General features: G+C 40.8%; 2 protein-coding genes across 2 annotated transcripts in view; one reads left to right on the forward strand and one right to left on the reverse strand.

Annotated features, from left to right (window-relative positions):
• Window positions 1-14101, forward strand: part of LOC126939198 (NADH-cytochrome b5 reductase 1) — a 143857-nt gene that overhangs the window by 26407 nt on the left and 103349 nt on the right. The window lies entirely within an intron of this gene.
• The window catches only part of TMEM183A (transmembrane protein 183A), a 604310-nt gene continuing 592706 nt past the window's right edge, over window positions 2498-14101 (reverse strand). Inside the window, exons 5-9 of the mRNA XM_050763835.1 lie at window positions 10995-11154; window positions 9901-10081; window positions 7425-7505; window positions 5064-5219; window positions 2498-3182 (exon numbers count right to left, since the gene is read on the reverse strand). Of these exons, the coding sequence (XP_050619792.1) occupies window positions 2997-3182; window positions 5064-5219; window positions 7425-7505; window positions 9901-10081; window positions 10995-11154 (764 nt within the window). The 3' untranslated portion in view covers window positions 2498-2996. The remainder of the gene's footprint in view (window positions 3183-5063; window positions 5220-7424; window positions 7506-9900; window positions 10082-10994; window positions 11155-14101) is intronic.

A 14101-nucleotide genomic window follows, 5' to 3' on the forward strand; every position in this document is an offset into this window, starting at 1 on the left:
TACTGACTGACAAATTTTAGCTAAGCCTCTCCATTTTCCTGAATTGCTCCCTTACCCTGCCCCCTGTGGCTATTAATGCATCTTTTCCATCTGCTTTGTGAAGTTTCATCACAGTGTGCCTACTCAATCCTTTACCAATACCCAGTAAGCACCACTAAAAGTGTGAACAATTTCTATATACATGCAATGTGTTCACGTGTATGTATTTATAGACATATACACAGCATGTTCTGTATCAGCAGCAAATGCCATAGCTGAGATCAATGACACATACAACCTTCTCTCATTTAACTTCCACCCTATATATTCACCATTTGGCATAATTTCCTTGCGTCTCTTTGAAGACAGGGAAATCTGGGTAATTCTGATCTGAGGGGTGGTAAGTGAAGCTAAATTGGTGACTTTGAACAACACAGCCTTCAACTGCATAGGGCCACTTACATGCAGATTTTCTTCCTTCCCCGCCACCCCTGAGACAGCAAGACTACCCCTCCTCTTCTTACTCGTCAGCCTGCTCAACATGATGACCCACTTAATGAACAGTAAAGATATTTTCTCCTCTTTATGATTTTCTTCATAACATTTTTTTCTCTAGCTTATTTTATTGTAATAAGGTATATACTACATATACAAAATACACATTAATCAACTGTTTGTGTTATAAATAAGGCTTCCAGTCAACAGCAGGCTACTGAGTTTTGGGGCAGTCAAAAGTTATAGCATATTTTCAACTGTGTGAGAGGGTCTGCATCCATAACTCTCACAGTGTTCAAGGGTCAATTTATGTTGCTTGACTGACAGAGCAAAATCCCGGTATATATTTATATATATATATGTTATATATTTATATATATGTAATATATAACATATACATATGTTAAGTTATAAAGCTGTTTTTAACCTGTAGTCCAGAAAGTTCCAATTCTTCTTTGGGTGGTCTGGGGTCCTCACCAAAAGGAAATCCCTGAGACACTTCACGTCCTGTCACTAACAAAGCATGCATCATGCTAGAAACAGCAACTCAGTCAATGCAGAGGAAGGCTGAAGCCAAGATACACTGATAACACATTTTACCAAGTGTTTGTCAATATTATGCTGAGAGAAGAGAGCTGAGGCAGTATCTAGTACTGTATCTGTCACTGTACCATGGAATTTGACACAAAAAACTCAGAGCTGAGTCAGAATACAATTATTAAGCCAAATTTATTTCACCCCCTTTTTAAAGGTACTCCTAAGCGGGGAACAATGCACCAAGACACTCCTGCTCCATGGCATCTTTAGTTCAGGCAACCAGGCAGGGACTGTGCTTCTCTCCTCCTGCCTCAAAGAGGCAACTTTTCATTGTAGAGATTTGCAAAGTGCTCATTGTCCTTAGGCTTTTTGTCTGTTATCACTTAAATGCCCAAATTCTGTTTTTGACCGACCCAGGCTCACTCTTGTATTACCACCCTCAACGTGGGATAGGGTTAGCTGTTAGGAGCAAAATTAAGCAGATGCTTTCTAAGAATATTCCTGGGGAAGATGGTAAGAAAAAAAAAACCCCGCAAATTTAGCAGTTTGCCTCAAAGATTCTCCTCCACAAGATTTTCATTTTTAAAGAATATTGTCTTAATGCCCACCTCCTGGCAATATCCAGGTAATATCCAGCTCACTGATTAATTTTGGATGTTGGAGGATGGGAGGAGAGACAAGCAGCAAGGTTTTCCTCTTAGCAAAACAGAAAAATGTTTGTGATCCTCTTCTCAGAGTACACCTGAACAACAGGAGTCATCTGAACAGGAGGACATAAGCATTTCTGCATGAAGACCAGGCTTCTGTAGGCACACAGGATGACGGCAGAAGCAGCACAGTACAGGGCAGAGCAAAGTCGCTAAGTGCTTATGGTTCAAGAGGCTGGTTTCAACATGCAATGCATTTTGTTAATGACATTTTAGCATAATAAATGCCTTTCTAACAGTTCAATGAAAGTGTCACTATCCTTCCTGAAATAGCTTTCTTGGTTTTACATTTCACTTAGAAATAACATATTTAAAATATCATTTCATCAATCTTCTATACTTTTTCGGCTGATTAGAATAAGGTATATACCACAATCAACTTTTCACTTACCCTTTTACTTTTTTTTTTATCTATGTACACTCTCCCTTTTACCCTTTTACCACCATCTACCACAAGAAAAATGAGACTCATCTTTTTAAATTGTGGTATAACAAAAAGACCTGGGTCAGAATCCTGGCTCTGCCTTTACTGGTGTTATAGGTATAATCACTAATTCTGCTTTCTCAACCATAAAATGGGAATAATACCACCTACCTTGCAAGACTGTAAGAAGTTGAGATACTATGTAAAGTTCCTAGTATAGTACCAAGGGTATAAAGTCATCATCATCACTATCAACCTCATGCAAGAAATACCTAAAATCCAAAACTGGCAAAAGAAAATGTATGCAATAAATATCACAAATTATTTTTTTAAAAAGATACACAAGTCAATCTGGTAAGATTCTGAAAACCCTGTCACCTGCTTTATTTCTGAAGAAGGGTAAAGGGAGAAGGGAAAATATTCACTTGAATTTGAGGGGCAGCTAAACTGGAAGCAACAATTTCAGGCCTCTAAGGTTCCTCTAATCCATAAGGGAATGCTGAAACTTCCTTGTTTGGAGATTCAAAGAGTTTAATTTTTCCCTAGAGCAAGATCAACAATTTTCACTGGGATAAAAGAATAAAGAACAAACTCAATAGCACCAAATGGGGTTTTAACACAGAAAACAGGGCCACTCCTTTTAAATGCAAATTTTTACATTAAAATATGTTTATAAATCATAGTAGTTGTTCTTCCTCTTGATTCAACATTTCTCCCTCCCCTAACAGGAGCCCTAGAACCTGAAGAGCATGTACATTACTAACCAGATATACAATCCAGCCGCCCCGTCCAAACTGGAATCTGATTACTAATGGACTAGACTCAGGGCTGCCCCAAGGGATAGGCAGCAGTAACTATGCTCTCAGGGAGAATGGGTACTGAGGGTGCCACCAGTCAAAGAGCCGAACGCTGTGCACTGGGTCCAGGATGACTTGCACACCCTGCTCACTGCGCAGTTTCCGACCACCATGGACAGGGGAATCTTGGAACACCAGTCTCACTCGATGATGCCGCATGTCCGTGCTCACATTGATAGTAAACTGAAATGGAAAAGCAGATTCAGTATCCAACTTACACAACCTTGGTTTCCAACAGCTCACTCCGAAATGAAATAGTCCACACTAATTTACACTGGCTAGGTCACAAGATTAATCTCTAAATTATAACACGAACATCATTTTTTTTTTTGAGAAAGGACCTCGTTCTGTTGCCCAGGCTGTAGTGCAGTGATGTGATCTTGGCTCGCTGCAATCTCCACCTCCCGGGATCAAACAATTCTCGTGCCTCAGCCTCCTGAGTAGCTAGGAATACAGGTGTGCACCACCATGACCAGCTAATTTTTGTATTTTTAGTAGAGACAGTGTTTTGCCACGTTGGCCAGGCTGGTCTCAAACTCCTGACCTCAGGTGATCTTCCCACCTCAGCCTCCCAAAGTGCTGGGATTACAGGAGTGAGCCACCACACCCAGCCAACCTTTAAAGATACAAAAAATTAAGGACAATATTATAAGGCCTTCTCAGCTTCACGTTTAAACTATGCTAAAGAAAGCCTCACTAATGAGCACTTTGGAAGGCCAAGACAGGCAGATCGTCTGAGGTCAGGAGTTTGAGACCAGCCTGACCAAACCCCATTTCTACTAAAAATACAAAAATTAGCTGGGTGTGGTGGCGGGCACCTGTAATCCCAGCTACTTCGGAGGCAGAGGCAGGAGAATCCCTTGAAACCGAGAGACAGAGGTTGCGGTGAGCCGAGACTGCGCACCATGGCACTCCAGCCTAGACTACAAAGCAAGACTCTTGTCTCAAAAAAAAAAAAAACTGCATATATGACACAATCTCAATTATACAAAATTATTTAAGACAGAGTACGTACATATTAACAGACACATTAAGAGAACAGTTCCCAAAAGATAAATTGCAGTTATAGGATAGTGAAAGTCTAAGTCACCTTTACTTTGTCAGTATATTTATGTATTATTTAAAGTCATTTACCATTAAAAAAAAAGTTACTTTCATTGTGGAAGGGTTACCTCATGTATCTCTGAATGTAAGCCTAAGATACAGAGAAGACAAATTACATGAACTCTCCAGCTGCCAAGCCAATGAAAAAATTTTAAAACCTGGAAAAATATGCCAGAGGCACATACACTGTTTACTAATTACTGGCCAAGCCTTGAACAGTGATAATATCACACAAAGGACAGAGCTGAGCCGGTCACTCTATATTTTAATATCTCATTTGTAACCCCTTATGCATGCCTCAAGGTCCTGACATACAGTGCTCATGTATATATCTCATCATTCTTCCTAATAGGATAATGTTTCTCAATCATTAATGACCACTACACATGAAAATGCAAAAACATTCCCTTTCCTACAATGAAGAAAAGAAGGTAAAATATTCTCAGATATAATTAACGTCTCCACAAATCTGTCTGTTGCTAATATACAGGACTGATTTCAAACTTTTTTTTTTTTAAAGATACTTTCCTTCATGGTTAAACTTACAAATATCCTTCAAACCTCAGATATAGCAAAAGTCTATAAAAAAGCTGAAGGCAGTGGCTCACACCTATAATTTCAGCACTTGGGAGGCCGACGTGGAAGAACTGCTTGAGACTAGGAGTCTGAGACCAGCCTCAGCAACGCTGTGAGACACCCATTGCAACAAAAAATAAAAATTAGCCAGGGATGGTGGTGCGCATGTGTAGTCCTAACTAGTTGGGAGGCTGAAGCAAGAGGATAGCTTAAGCCCAGGAGTTTTAGGTTGCAGTGAGCGATGATTCTATCACTGCACTTCAGCCTGAGTGACAGAGTGAGACCATGTCTCTTTAAAAAAAAAAAAAAGAGCTGTGGTTCACCTCCTTTCAGAATAAAAAAAAAAAAAAAGAGCTGAGAATGACATCCTGAGTCCCTACTTACCAGAGTAAATATCATTCCCATGACAATCGGAATAAAGATGAAATTGAGGGTCGTGACCTGCAGTAGGCAGCAGTCCTGGTCTGGATTGGTATGAACATCTTCGTACTGAACGGGAGGCTGCAATCCTCCTGTACACTTGCTCTTTAACCTAGGGGACTAAAGAGAACTAAGAATTAACCCAATGGCTTAGAAGAAATGTATATGGCTCTAAGAGTCTACCAAAGAAAATCCTATGGCTCAACTAAAGCTAGTGAGATACATTTTTCCGTTATCTCCTCTCTCTTTATATATGTTTCTATACAGAGATCAAAGAAAATCTACCCTTTGAAAGAAGGGGAAATACATTTGGATGAGCGGGTTTATACTTCATTTAGATGGTATCCCTTGCCATCTGACAAGAAATGGAAACTTACAGCCTCTACCAGAGGTTCTACAATGTTTGAAAGATTGCAAATTCCTTGTAACTTGTCAGACTCCAAAGAACATCTGCTGTACAAAAGGGAAGGAAGCAGAAGTGGCCACCTAATTCCAGACCCCATAAAACAAAGGAATCACAAGTCTCGGAACTAAAGGAAATCTCAGCATTCACTTTCCTGCAGTAATCCTACTGTCTGCTTCTAGTCACATTTCACCACTGCTAAGACTGCCTCTCAATTCCTTCTCAGAAAGGTCTATGGTGGACTTACTACCAATGTCTAATGAATACCACAGACTGTGCAGATCTTATCAAATGCAAAATATGAGAACTAAAATTCTTCCCCAGAACCATGTTTTTGAAATAAATCAATAAGAAAATAAGGTTTACTTTAACTACAAACTTATCTGTAACCCACCTGCCATCACGTGAGGAATAACTAATAGTATTTGTGTCTCATCAGTGAGACACTAAGTAGAGGAGACAAGTGAAAACACCTCCCTTCCCACCTCACCCCCGCACCCCCCACCCCACCCCACTCCATGTGTTTTCACCTGTCTCCTCTACTGAGAAATGGGTTTATGGGTTTCTATAAACCGATTGCCATATCTGCTCATAATTCCACATAAGAATATAGGGTGATCATAATTACACCTAATAATACAGCTGTCCTTTGAGTAATACTGTCACTGTTCAAGGCTTGGCCAGTAATCAGATTAGTAAACAATGTGTGTGCCTCTGGCATAATTTTTCCAGGTTTTAAAAAATTTTCATTGGCTTGGCAACTGGAGAGTTCATGTAATTTGTCTTCTGTCTCTTAGGCTTACATTCAGAAATACATGAGGCTTCCCCTTCCATAATGAAAGCTTTTTTCAATGGTAAATAAGTTTAAATAATACATAAATATATTGACAAAGTAAAGGTGACTTAAGACTTCTGCTATCCTGTAATGGCAATTAATCTTTTGGGAACTATTCTCTTAATATGTTCTCTCAACATTTATACGTCACTCATAAATAATTCAGCATATACTTACATATAACCACATTATCATTATCACCCATAAGAAAATTAACAATTATTTCATATTATCCATAGCACATTCTGATTTCCTAAATTGCCCCAAAATGTCTTTTATAGCTTTGTTCACTTATCCAGGATCCACTCAAGATTTACTCTTTGCAGTAGGTTGTTATCCTTGTCTTTCAATACAACATAGTTTTTGTTTTCATGGCATTTCGGGTTGAGTATCCTTTATCCGAAATGCTTAGGGCCAGAAGTGTTCCCGATTTTTTCAGATTTTGGAATATTTGCATTATACCAGTTGAGCATCTGAAATCCACAACCCCAAAATCCAAAATGCTCCAAAAGGCATTTTCTTTGAGCATCATGTTGGCACTCAGAAAGTTTCAGATTATGAGGCATTTCAGATTTTGGATTTTTAGGCTATATACTGTTTGATTTTAGTAAGGCAATTTCATGTCCAGTGTTATGATTTGAACGTTTATGTCTCCTCCAAAATTCATGTGGACACCTAATCTCCAACACAACAGTATTAAGAGGTAGGGCCTTTAGGAGGTGACCTACTGGGGAGGCCCTCCCTCATGAATGGGATTAAAGCCTTTATAAGAGAGTCTCCACACTAAGTTCAGCCCCTTTTGGCATTCCACTTTCCACCATGTGAGGACAAAGTGTTCCTTCCCTCTGAAGGACACAATCAGACACTATCTTGGAAGCAAAGGGACCAGGCCCTCACCAAACACCAAACCTGCAAAGAATTTGGACTTCCCAGTCGTCAGAACTGTGAAGAAATAAAGTTCTGTTCTTTTTTTAAGTTACCCAGAGTCTGTGGCACTGTTATAGCCGCACAAACAGACTAAGAAAGATATCTAGGAAAATCTCTTAGAACAAGGTGTTATCTGAAAAACAAAGAGAAGACCACATACCTGTTTTTTGAACTTGAAGTTGAATTCCCACATTGGTTCCTGTCTGTTCCCAACAATCTTTCTGCACCAGAAAAGTAAGCACTATAAGAAAGTAAAAATAAAATAAACCAAGAAAAAGAAAAAGAAAAAAATCAAAATACACTAATCAAAATAATCAGCAAAAACCTTTCTGTTTGACAGCTCTAAAGCCAGCCACAGTCCCAATGCTGAGATTTTACTTTGGCACAGATAGACTCCCAAGTTGACACTGGTTCAACATAAAAACAGACAATCCCAGGGCTGTTCAATAAGGAGAGGAGGGACCAATATAAGTCAACCTCAGAGGTTACTGACATCAACCCCTATTGTTCTTATCTTCAAAGACAGAAACGTGGTATCTAGAAACTGGGGCATCCTCTCTGATTCAGCAGGCTAATCCTCTACATTAAAATGTAAGGAGAGCCAGCAGCCACCAGGCAAGATGATACAAGGCCATAAGGTAGGCAGAGAGGCTGGCCCTATAATAGAAGCAAACTGCTCAGGACCCTCTGGGAGCAGACAGCCAGTAAGGAAACTACAGAGCTAGGCTGAATTCTGTCTAGAATAAGCCCCTCAGTGAAAGCCAGGCTACAGCTAGGGTTAAGCACAAGAAGTGAAGTACCTCCCAGGGGATAAGGGGTGGGTCGTCCGCCGTGCCAGCTGTCCTGCCCTTCAGACATGCCCTGTACGTCCTGCTGTTCCATCAAAATTAATGGGCTTGGCTTTAAGGGGAAAACACTTCTGCTGCCATCACAACGGCTCCAGTGTCCCACACAAGCTATGCTACTGAAAAGAGAGAGAGGGGGAATCAAATACGAAAAGCTGGAGTCCAGGAACATGGGACAACTTCCTTTAGGCATGCTGGCAACTCCCTGAATGCCACGCAATCATGGGTATACAAGTGGCAAGGCCAAGCATGGGACACCTGCCACTGCAGGCCCCACACCCTCTTCAGAAGATCTCTAACAAGGCACAAAAGCAGCAGCCAGATGGCCTGGGCTTACTATCTGGATTAAGACCTTAGTTTTCATTCTACTTTGGCTTTTTACAGTCACTTTAAAAAAATTAATAGACAATGATAAGAATATGAAGATAGGGGTGTTTTAGAATTTAGGCAGTAGCACTTGCATTGTGCACTGGAGCCGCTAAGATGTGTCAAGCATGAGGAGTTTGCCCAATGCTGCTCTGCTCCCAGCAATTGATTCACTCCTGGCATGGCTAACTTTCGGATGATCCCCACACTCACCACAGTTAATATGATACTATCAAATGTTTTGGGGGAAAGGGACACTGTAAATGTGAGAAGATACACTGTCCACTCATATTACAGGCAGAAGCAGCTGCTGGGTGAAATCCTACTCTCCTGGCATTCTACTCCTCTAAATCCACCAGTTAGCATGATATTAAATTGAGCTCAGCCAATGGCCCTGACCACCTCAGTTTACAAGGCTGGGGGGAACCTCGATAATCTTGAAATCAATAGTACCCTTTTAATTAATATATATCTCGTAGAATGTGATCACCCTAGAGCTAAACTGGGGGAGAAGAATCATTATATAATGTCCAATACCATAAAAACAAACTACAAGAGAATGGGAAATGCTATGGAACATCAGATTTGAGGTAGGAACAGAGTAACCTTGTTTGGCAAAGATGATTTAGTAATTTTACCAGGGAGGAGAAAAAGAGAGAATGGACCAAAGGCTAGTAGACATATTTACAAATCAGAAGAATGACAAGAGACTTGAATATAAATGTATGAATATAAAATATCAGGGAAATCCTGAGATAAAAAGAGCCTAGAACACAGAAAGAACTTGAGAGAACTAAGGTTTATGAATCAGGGTACCTTATAGTCTATGAGATGACCTACCAGAGCCTGGCAATAGTCTGGCACAGGGCACTTCCAAATGCTACAGAAGTCAAGTCTACACCAGAATCCTTTAAGAAGGTCAACAATAAAGGGGAATCCCTGATGTCAAGGTTGCATTAGAAAGAGAAAAATAGTCAGACGTTCACGTCATACCTCTGTGTACCGTGATTTAAAGCCCCTCTTAAAAATTACAGCATACATCTACCATTTCAGTTATGCTCTTCCTAGCCCCTACATGTACAAAGTACATGTACATGTACATGTACCCCTACATGTACAAAGGGGTCCAATGTACAATGTATGAAAATAAATTAAAATAAAAAGAATAAAGAATAATAATAAAATAAAAGAATAAAGAATACACTAAAAGCACCGGAAAGCTTTAAGGTAAGTATAAGATAAGCCAGCTAGCACAGCAGAAAGGTCTTGGAGAAGTGAAATCTCTGAGCCCTGAAAGTTTACATTAGTCCCTTAGTAGCCTGGGACCTACACCCCTCCCCATCAAGGAAGCTGGAGACAAGCCATGATAACAGGCCTACCATACAAGAGTCCATTAGTCAAACCCCAACACAAATTCTCACTTACTTTGGAATTCTTTAATGTGCTGGGGGTGCTTTCTGGAATGGCTGGATTCTTGGAGATTCGAGCAGCAAATGGCTCATACATATGGTACAGAGATCGGATCACACAAGCCCGGAGACAGCGCAGCTTCTCCATTGACTCTGGTCGCAGACGCAAAGGCAGGGAAGCATCCAGCGTGTAGTGCCTGAAACATGACACATTACTCCTACCAATATGTGACCTGTCTCTCCTGCTCTAGGTCAGTCTCCTAAGACTCCTGGTCTCTGTATGAACTTTACTGCACTATTCCACTGGCCAGTAGGTAGCTTGTCCCCAGTGCTACTTGACCTCTTGGCAACTTTTACGTCTTTGCCTTGTAATCCTGCAGTTCACCATCCATTTTTAAAGTTGAAATCCTCACTTTTTTCCTGAACACAAGAGCAAACTCTGACTTGGTATCAGTATATTATGCTTTAACTGCTCAAAGAGAACCTGTCCTAGAGGAACCTATACTGGAGAAGAGCCACCAGGTTCTCCTGTCAGGTCTACAATGAGTTCTCTACTCCTTTCTACTTCAACATTCTTTCCCACCACAGCCTGACAGTTTACAATTGTCACTACACTTCCACACCGAGCATCAAAAATGAGCCCTTTTACTAATCACATAATTTACCTACTCCTCACCACTACAACTATACATAAGGCTGCATAAGTACAAAAACTGTGTGATACTTAAAGACGACTAGCAAATCAAAGCAACACCTAATCCAGCTGGAAAGATGAGCAGATAGGCATCTGCAGCTTTGAACATTCTAGCTAAAATAAGCCTCTGAAGAAAAGTCAAAGACAGTTCTCTCTGGGACTTGAAGCAAGACATTTTGCTGAAACTGGATACTGGAGTGGGGAAGGAGGCAACCACATGGAAGACAATTACCTGGATAATAAATAATATCAAATTTAAATTAGAGAGGAGCTCAAGGAGTCCAAAGCTGGGTCATGCCCAGACAACATGGAGTAGAGAAAGTGAAAAGAGGTCACCATCCAGTGAGTAGCTCCAAATCACAAACAGTAATGAAATCAGCTACACAGATAAAAGAGTGAGGTCTCTGTGGTCGCACCTTCGGTACAACCTGGTCCAAAAGGCAGCAGTGCAAGTGACAGTCCAGGCATTCTTACAAATCAGGGAAAAATTCACAATGTCCTCAGGACGGATATAGGAGGCCAGCAACAGCCAAATATCCATGGGATACTCTTCTCCTCCAGCCCCGTCCAGTTCTTCTGAAACAGAAAAAAGAATAATCTCTGATCTTCTACACACATATCTGAAGATACTCGTTCATTTCATTTCTCCCGAGGATTGCACAGTTAAGAAAATGGTTTTAAATAGGTCCACGGAAACGCTTCAAACTTATCATTTCCTGCTCATCCTAGCTGCTGGAAACTTTTACCTCCTGTTGCCCAAGTAAATAGGTTTTGTTCTTAAGGCCTTTACTTAACAACTATTGGCAATACCATTCTGAAGTTTTACTTTTTTTTTGAGACAGAGTCTCACTCTGTTGCCCAGGCTGGAATGCAGTGGTACAATCTCAGCTCAGTACAACCTCCGCCTCCCAGGATCAAGCGATTCTCATGCCTCAGCCACCAGAGTAGCTAGGACTACAGGCATGCTCCACCGCACCCAGCTAATTTTTTAGTAGAGATGGGGTTTCACCATGTTGACCAGGCTGGTCTCGAACTCCTGGCCTCAAGTGATCCACCCGCCTCGGCGTCCCAAAGCCCTGGGATTACTGGCGTGAGTCACTGCACCTGGCCATCATTTTGAAGTTTCAAAAGTGCCTTTGCACACATTGTATCATTCAACTCTAATAATTCTTCAATAGAATAAGAAAAATATTATTGTACCTGTTTTACTAATAAGAAAAAAAAAACCTTGTCACTCAAAGGAAATAGAACCAAGATTTTCTGACTCCGAATTTCAGCTTTATGCTATTAAGCCCTGCTCTTGGTTTCTCTTAAGTCTCCACCCACTAAACATTTTCAGTCGGGAAAAAAACAAAATTGACTTTAGGATGGTATAGGGAGGCTGGGCACAGTGGCTCATGCCTATAATCCCAGCACTTTGGGAGGCCAAGGCAGGCGGATCACGAGGTCAAGAGATTGAGACCATCCTCATGGTGAAACTCTTGACTCTACTAAAAATACAAAAATCAGCTGGGCATGGTGGCACATGCCTGTAATCCCAGCTACTTGGGAGGCTGAGGCAAGAGAATCGCTTGAACCGGTAGGTGGAGGTTGCAGTGAGCTGAGATGGCACTACTGCACTCCAGCCTGGGTGACAGAGTGAGATTCTATCTCAAAAAAAAAAAAAAAAAAAAAAAAAAGGATGGTATAAGGAAATCTCAAAGTACAAATTAAATTAAAAAAACAGATAAGTTACAGTGCATTCTCATTACACACAACTACCTGTAAACATGTTTTTTTCTTCTAGTTTCTCCTTGTTTCATTGCAAGTTTGACCTATGATCCTTGCCAGAGACACCTAGTCATTCTTTAACAACATATCCATGCTGGGTGCAATGGCTCACGCCTGTAATCCCAGTACTTTGGGAGGCCAAGGCAGGTGGATCACGAGGTCAGGAGTTCAAGATCAGCCTGGCCAAGATGGTGAAACCCCGTCTCTACTAAAACTACAAAAAAATTAGCTGGGCGTGGCGGTGGGCGCCTGTAATCCCAGCTACTTGGGAGGCTGAGGCAGAGAACTGCTTAAACCTGGGAGGCGGAGGATGCAGTGAGCCAAGATCATGCCACTGCACTCTAGTCTGGGTGACAGAGTGAAACTCCATCTCAAGAAAAAAAAAAAAAAGTATCCCTATCTTTTCCTTCTTCACTCATTAGTGTTAATTCTCCTGACCTTGATGTCTACTATACTTCTCAGGTTCAGTTAATACACATGCTTTGTAAACATAACCTGAATCTGAGCTAATCCTAACCCTAACCCTTATTTCAAACCTAGTCCTAGAACTATCCTAAAATTATCAGCTTTCTTCCTTCCTGGGGAAAAAGCCCTTACACCATCTCCCCAAAGTTGCCCCTGCTTTTCTAGCTAACTACTTCCCACAACTCTATGATTAGATCAAGTTCTTTGGCTAGGTTCTTCACAACAGAGACCCAATATGTCTAAAACATCATCTTTTCTAATTCTTATCCCTCTTATAATCTCCAGTAATCATGCAAGACTCAGTCTACCATGTCCAGGCCCCACTTTCTTCCATATTACCTCTTCTCTCTCTGAAAGAGAAGGCAAATGACAGTTAAAATTTCCTCTATTGTGGCTGACTGCAGTGGCTCATGCCTGTAATCTCAACACTTTGAGAGGCCAAGGTGGGAGGATGGCTTGAGCCCAGGAGTTCAAGATCGGCTTGGGCAACACAGTCTCTATAAAAAAACTTAAAAATTAGCCAGCCATGGTGGTACATGCCTGTAGTCTCAGCTACTCAGGAGGCTGAGGTGCAAGGATCAATCAAGCCCAGGATGTCGAGGCTGCAGTGAGCCATGACTGCACCACTGCAATCCAGCCTGGGCAACAGAGTGAGTCCCTGTCTCAAAAATCCAAAACAAAAACCAAAAAAACAAACAAAAATTTCCTCTACTGAGACCCATAAGGACTTTTACAAAGCAGAGTACTATCAAAAATTTTGTCTTTAGAGACAAAATTTAGTAAACAATGAAGAACTGTCAGTGTTTTATACATAATTATTAAATGAGTTTTCAAAACGAAGTAAATAGAATCAGTAAATGAAAGCTTCATGGAGGTAAGTCATGAAGGACATGAAGAATTTTGACAGGCATAGGTTAAGAGGAAAAGCATGTCAAGTGAATAAATGCTAACACGAAACCAAGGGACTCAGAAAAGCAAAACATGTGAGAACAGTAAACAGAAAAGTCTAACAAGATTTTAATGACATTGAGAAATTACTGTTAAGTCTTTTAGATGTGATAATGGTATTTTAAAAAAGATAACTACTAAGATATTTACAGAGATGATGATGGTATATCTGGAAATTGTTTCAAAATAACCCAGCGTGTGTGTGTGTGTGTGTGTGTGTGTGTTGGGGTGGGGGAGTAATGGCTGAAGTAAAAATGGCCAGCGTGTGTGTGTGTGTGTGTGTGTGTGTGTGTGTGTGTGTGTGTGTGTGTTGGGGTGGGGGAGTAATGGCTGAAGTAAA

The sequence above is a fragment of the Macaca thibetana genome, chromosome 1 (assembly GCF_024542745.1).
Source record: "Macaca thibetana thibetana isolate TM-01 chromosome 1, ASM2454274v1, whole genome shotgun sequence".
NCBI classification, from domain to species: domain Eukaryota; kingdom Metazoa; phylum Chordata; class Mammalia; order Primates; family Cercopithecidae; genus Macaca; species Macaca thibetana.